The sequence below is a fragment of the Poecilia reticulata genome, linkage group LG7, assembly GCF_000633615.1.
Source record: "Poecilia reticulata strain Guanapo linkage group LG7, Guppy_female_1.0+MT, whole genome shotgun sequence".
NCBI classification, from domain to species: Eukaryota; Metazoa; Chordata; class Actinopteri; order Cyprinodontiformes; family Poeciliidae; genus Poecilia; species Poecilia reticulata.
Window position 1 is genome coordinate 29,728,304 of NC_024337.1, and position 7,120 is coordinate 29,735,423.

General features: G+C 37.9%; 1 protein-coding gene across 27 annotated transcripts in view; it reads right to left on the minus strand.

Moving 5' to 3' along the window:
- The window catches only part of cacna1db (calcium channel, voltage-dependent, L type, alpha 1D subunit, b), a 77,109-nt gene that overhangs the window by 60,198 nt on the left and 9,791 nt on the right, over positions 1–7,120 (minus strand). For all 27 annotated transcript variants that reach the window (XM_017305704.1, XM_008414819.2, XM_008414815.2 and 24 more), the window contains exons 2-3: positions 4,242–4,710; positions 3,605–3,710 (exon numbers count right to left, since the gene is read on the minus strand). In XM_017305704.1, coding sequence (XP_017161193.1) covers positions 3,605–3,710; positions 4,242–4,710 — 575 coding nt within the window. The remainder of the gene's footprint in view (positions 1–3,604; positions 3,711–4,241; positions 4,711–7,120) is intronic.

A 7,120-nucleotide genomic window follows, 5' to 3' on the forward strand; every position in this document is an offset into this window, starting at 1 on the left:
GTGCATTCAGTTTACACAAGAATGTCGGAATTTCCAACCACCTGGGTGGTAACATCAAAGTCGCCATTCTAGGAGCAACCCGGAGTTAAACATCCAACATGGCTGCTGCGTGTACGAAACACAGTCAGCGTTCTGTGAAACAGATTATTCCGTTCTCTTCCTGACTTGGACTCCCGGGTTGAAAAAACAAGCAACTTTTTTTTGGAAACAATTAGTGGATTAAATAATGAATCTAAAATTAAGTCAGAAGGGAAAAAATGTTTAGCCTTCCAGTTGAGAAACTCGGCAAGAAAAACTTAAATAATCTTACCAAAGTGTAGTTCCATCCCACTGGTAACATATTCTAAGTAATGCTGTATATTTTGATGAGAAGAAATCTATTATTGCTTCGACATCCAAACAGAAAACAACGATATAGCATGTGTCTTTTATGTTTCATTAGACAAAGCACGTATTGCAAAATGATTATTTTTTTCCTCGGCTACACATACTGTACAATGGATAGTAAGAAATGAGTGTAGACTTGGACAGCGTGAATAATCCCCATCTGTTGACAGACCATGAAACTGTGTCCGTCTCACTGGTTTATACACACACAATTCCCTCTGAGCCTAAGAAGGTTGACTGCCAGACGCAGTGAGGAAAAAAGGCATTGTATGTATTGTCTGTATGAAAAAACCTTCTGATGCTAATGTGAATGTTTGTATTAAGTAATATCAGAAATTAATTTTGCTCTTTCAACAGACTTAAATGAAAATTGTTCTGTCCAGTAAACATTTCCGAACCTGAGGTTTTTTGTTGTTGTATTTTATTTATTTTTTTTGTACTACCGTTGCAAAAAATTTGTTTCTATTTGTTGCATGGCTAAAATGTCTTGAATTGATGTTTTCTGTAAACTGGACTAAAAGTGATTGTTGTGAATGCCATCATGACAAATGTTTTATGTTTGTTGATTACATAAGATATTAAACATGTCCTTTTTAGCCAGTCCTCAGTTAAATATGACATTCAAAATAGTCAGGCATCTACAAATATTGCAAATGATCTTTAAGCGAGATGGAAAAGAAGAAGACTGAGGTCAATCACATCACAACAAATGTGACTTAGTAAGTATAGTGAATGTGACAACAGCAGCTGGCTACTGCTACAAATGGTTTAAATGGGACGTTTTCCTGTTTTTCCAACCAAAGTGGTTCTAGTCTTTGGTTCGGACACATGATGCATGTCAAATGACACAGCTCTACTAATTTAGATTACAGAACAGAGGTCTAAATTTTGGAGAAGCCACTGCCTCTGAAAATAACTACCAACAATCATGTTCTCGCAGCAGGTTTTATGGCAACACTTCCAATATTTTTCATGATGATAGTCTATACAATTATGACAAGCATGCTCAAATTTGAGATATTTGAGATGTATAAGGACATCGTTCTAATTTAGCCTCATGCTAAATACCTTTGTGCTAATGAAGATGATGGGATACCTCTTCATTTGAAAAACTTCCTTACAAAAATGAAAAGTGAAAAATGAAAAGCCTGCTATCTTTTTAATTTCTGCTGCACGTTTCTATCCATCCATCCATCCATCCATTTTCTTTCACCCTTGTCCCTCAGTGGGGTCGGGGGGGGGTGCTGGTGCCTATGTAAATCTTGGTAGGAAAACAGAGAAAAGAATAATAGCATGAAGAATCAGTAACCATTATTATTAATGCCCTAAGTAGACTTACATGTAAAAATTAATTTTATTCAACTGTGACGTTTGTTTCTCACAGGAACTTAGACGGGCATCACTCAAAAATTATTTTGCAATCTTCAAGGACATTGCATTTTGAAAGACAAAAATATATTAGTTTTATTAATGCTTTAAGAAATTTCTTAATTTTACCTCTACTTAGTAATCAGAAAAAAAAAACTTTATTTGCACTCTTCTTATAACTGCAAACTAGCCTTTTACACATATTCACTGGCATTTTGATGATTTATCTTTAGTGATGAAATCCAAGTCTTTGAGGTCGGAAGGAGGTCAGAAGGAATACTTAATCACCCAAATTAAGTAATCACCCAAATTTAATTACACTCTATGTAATTAAACTTGCGTCTCTATCTGGATCACAACATTAGAAATGTGTCTAATTTCTCGAAATATGAATAACTTTGGGTTAACTGTACATATGTTTCAAGTTTTGAAGATAAAGATAATATATTGGTAAACTAATAGATTCAACAGACTTGTGTTGGTATTTAAATCAAACACAATCTGTTTGCTTCCACACATTCCTTGGAAGATGTTCCAGCTACATTCCAGCTTTGTTCAGTGGATCTAAGGAAGGTGCAGCATCAGTCCAACCAGAGTGTTCTGCTCAATTCATTCAGCTGTGATACGGTCAACAACTCTCATCTATCTCCATCAAAAATTCTTCCCTGAGATACCCTTTGCATCTTTTATGAACAACAAGCAAGGTTTATTCCACTAACTTACATGACACTAACTTACATGGCACTCAGTCCTGTTGAAGATGTGGACTTTTCCCTGCACAAATAGCCTCGACAGACTTTGAAAGTCAAAGCAGAGAGAGCTCATGGGTAAATAATAACAAGGCTTGATCCAATTTTAATGACCCAGTTTCAGGGACCTGGTTCAGACACCCGTGTCAGTGACCGTCATTACAGAGACACTAATCCAGACCGAGCCTGCTTAATGTTATTAGTCGCACCGGTGCTTTTTGCTACTACAGCAGACGAGCAGGACCAACTTGGAAATTATTGTTTTGGACACGTGGGTATGAATCAGGAGAACAACTTTTTAAAAATACCGCTTCTGATACAGCTTAATTTCGAATCAGTATGTCATTTTAGCGTGTCACAAACTCTGATGTGAGACAAATTCATCCATATTCATTTGTGTAGTGATAAAATCTATTTACTTGTAGTTTGAGGTTATAAAATTGGTATATGGTGAGTAAAACATATAAACAGTCATTTCCATCTCTGATTTCGTCTTTGTCATGACACATAAGCAGCTTAATATTTGTATGTAAGCACATGCATGCAGGCAGACACCTGTCTCAAGAGAACAATGAAACCCGACACACTTATCCAAGTATTTCCAGGGAATGTTTTGATGAAGTTTGAAAACCAATCCTATCACTTTCATATAAAAGCCAAAAAAACATTGTCAGGAATCCAGCTAATGAAACAAGGTGACACAAACAGCAAGCAATCAATGTGTGTAAAAAAAAAATATGGACGAGTTGCCATTTTTGTTCCACAGTTAACTCCGGCAGAGTCTACTTTTTCACGTCTGTGTCTTTGATAAAAATAAAATCTGACATCTAACATCATAAGAATGTGTAACGTCAAACTTGCTTCTGCATGGTCTCATAGTAGATTGATTAAAAAAAAATGCTCAAAAGAATAAATCCATTTTATCACGTTATCTCCAATATTCCAGTATATTACAAATGGACATACAATTTTTTTAATTACCATCTCCAATATCGTAATATCGATCTGTTTTCTGTACACCTTGGACTAATAACTAAGGTTCAATACACAGCTGAAATCAACTTTGTGATATACCTAGCAGCATCTATATTACTACTCACCAGTTCTTGGTTTGTAGAGTTGGAGTCATCTCCAGGAAAGGGAATGTAGATGGCTAAGGCCACGCAGTTGGCGAAAATAGACAGGAGTATAAATATATCAAATGGTCTGAAAGGAAAATGTTAAGGAAAGAAATATTCACATTCACAGTGTCGCATTCTCAGCTTCAGTAAGAAATTTTTTTTTTAAGTCATACTTTTGGTGCTGCAAACCTATCGGTTTTATTATCTTTACTAACTTTTTCTTCAGTTCAAACAGCAATGGGGTAAAATAATTTCTCCTGTTGCCTTTTAAAAGGCAACAGGAGTAATAACCACCTGTTTCTTGGATATCTTTTTTTATACGTTGTTGGATATTTTGTGATGTTTTGTTGCAGTGCTTCGTCTTCTCATGCATTAACTGAGATATTGCAATGCCAGCCTATTCCCTATGTCAGTGACTCCATTCACCGCAGTATTCTTTATTAGTCACTGCAAACAAAGCAAAAATGGCACACATATTATATCTTGCAAAGCTATTGTGTTCAAAGTAAAGACACCCACTGCTTCCATGCATCTTCCGGTTGAAATTCATTCAAATTCTAGATCATCTCTAAAGGTCAGCCTTTAATAAATGTGGCACTTCCTGACAAAAAGATACTTCCATTCCACCAGGCTGATGCAGGCCCTTCGGATCGGGTTGTTGAGGGTGAGGCAGAACAGCGCTCTGGGTGGCCGGCTGTTGGTGGATCCTCCTTGCTTTTTGCTTTTGGCATACTGCTGTCTCTTCCTCTGTGCGAGTGAGCCAACAGGAGCCGGTCCAGAAGCGCAAGCCGAGGGACGCGAGTCCTTCTCAGGTGTTTCGACGTCATCCTGTGCTTGTCGAGCAGCAGTGATGGCAGCATGCCACGCAAGCACTGGGCTGACAGCAGAACCAGAGCCACCTGGGCCCTGACTACTACTACTCGCCCCAAGGAGCCCACAAGAGGAGCCGATAGGCTTGCCAGTGCTGGCCGGAGCCTGAACGGGCTCTGGAGAAGGGAGCTGGTGGAGGCTGGTACGGCTGTCAGACCAGAGAGCGGGAGTGTCACTGGAAGGAGTGGTCTTTCTGTTGCTGGCATATTGTGCCCCTGGAAAGACAGGGTGGAAAACAGACGGGAATGTTTTGAGACAGTTTGCAGGACAAAAATATAACTGAGCTATTTGGCCACAAAGGACAGAACTATGTTTGGAAAAAGTCAAGTGAAATTTTTAAAATCAATACACTAAGTGTCGAACACGGTGATGATTGTATCATGTTGTGGTGCTTTCTCATAGCCAACTGGATGGAAAATACAGAAGATTTGTTTGTTTCATCTCACATTAACAGCCTGATATTAAAAATTTGGAAAGGTAGGAGTTTTGGAACAAAAATTCCAAATGCACCCTAAAACTGATCTTGATGTGGCTGACTAACATTAAGCTTTTGAACCAAATCTCCCTCAATCATACAAACAATTTAAATAAGCTCTGGAATATATATATATATATATATATATATATATTACCCTGACAGATTGTTGATGGTGACAGAGAGTCAAGAACTTGCTAAGCCAGGGGTCTCAAAGTCAATTTACCCAGGGGCCGTAGACATCATTTACCATAGACATCATTTACGTGTTCATGTCTATGCTGCTAACCCATTAGACATCAATACGTAGACGCCTCATGGAGCGCTGAGTCGTACGTAAAAGCGTCCGCCATCTTCTTTTTGGCAGCAGGGCGATCGGAGCTCCTTAAGTCCTGTGCTGTGTGTTTCAACCGTTTTACGAAACAAACTGGATTCATTGGCATTACTTTTTACAGGTAAGGATTAAAGATCAGAATTACTTGACTTTGCAGCCAGAAATTCGCTTCTAAACAACCGAAAAATATTTCCTATGTAGCTAAATTGGCCCGAAGTAACCAATGATTGTTAGCGTAGCAGCTAACGTTTAATACTGTTTTCTAATTAGAGAGAGCTGATGAAAAACCGCTGTTAGAGGAGAAGTGCATTAAAGATCAGGTTTTGTGAGGAAAGATCAGTCAGGATCAGAGCTGGAGCTGCTGTTCTTCAGTCTCTGTTTTCCAGCTCAGTTTCACCATGTGGGTATTTAGCTATAAAGATGCTACGAGTCAGAACCCAACATGCTGAAAATGTATTTTTCTGAATGTGAAGGAAACATTGATGATACTGATTTCTATTTTACTTTTGGATAATTTCTCTTTTATTCTTGGCTTTAGCCTGTGAACCAGGGCGTCTCCGAAGTCATTGGAGTTCTCCCAGTGTGACCAGCAGACTGAAGCCCTGCATGTGACCAGTGTTCCCAGTATAATAAATGTTTTATTCTTTCACTTTTTTTTTAATATCTCAATTTGAAGTATTAGTATATTAGTACAGCTTATATAATAAAGAATAATAATTTACTCTTAGAATAATTTTCACTCTTTGCTGTCAATAGCAGAGTTGACATACAGTAATATTTTTTCTCTGGAAAAAAGTAAGAAAAATATGTAGTTTAATGTTTGACAATGACTGATTTATAAATCAAAGTCATTTCTCAATGTATAAAAAAACACAAGAAAATTATTTTTTGTCTTGAAACGTTAAATGTACATTAAATTATGGAATCACGTAAATATATACTTTAATTAAACACTGTAAAAGTGTCTGTTCATCAATGGCAATATAAAAATTATCAGAATCATTTCTTTCAAATAAAAATATTGTGCTCTTTATTCAGAAATGCCCCAAAACAATTATATAATCCCATCAAAAGTTAGAAACTGTCTTTAGTCATTTCTTAGATTACCAAATGCATTTGTGTGAGAAAATGTGTCAATGACGGGTATTAACTTAAAATACTTTGTAGAACGGCCCTTTATAAAGTTCGATCCATTTACTTGTATTAGCTTACTGGCTTAGTGACGTCACAGCGTCCTTCACATTCAATATGGCGGACGCTGCGACGTATCTCAGCAACGGGCCGACCCGCTCCATGAGGCGTCTACGTATTCATGTCTATGTACAGACCGTTGCTGTTGTCACGGTTGCCTAGAGACGGACACTACGCAACCGCGGTGAGGTGCTGTTAACCCGGGTCTTTTTACAACGTCCTCTACCCGACTCTTCCCCGTACTTGGAAGTAAAACCTCTCATAAAGATACAGATGTGCGAGGGAAGACGCAAATCCTAGGCTGAATAATGTTAGTGGGGATGAACACAGGCAATTAAAAAGAATGTGTCCATCGTGGCGCAGTATGCTGCTGTATGAATAGATCAGGAGAAGAACTGCAGACCCGTCAAAACCTAAAACATTTGACATCAGCATCTCTTCATCCCTCAATTATCTCCTGAGGCTGATATGGTACAGAACATTTTGCTATGAGCAAGTTTCTTATTTTACGGAAACGCATTGCTATCACGCAGGAGAAAAAAAAAACCATTTCCCGGATGAACAGGGAAATGTTCATCTGTCTTTGTTAATGTCGAGGTACTATATGTATAAATAGAAATTTTAT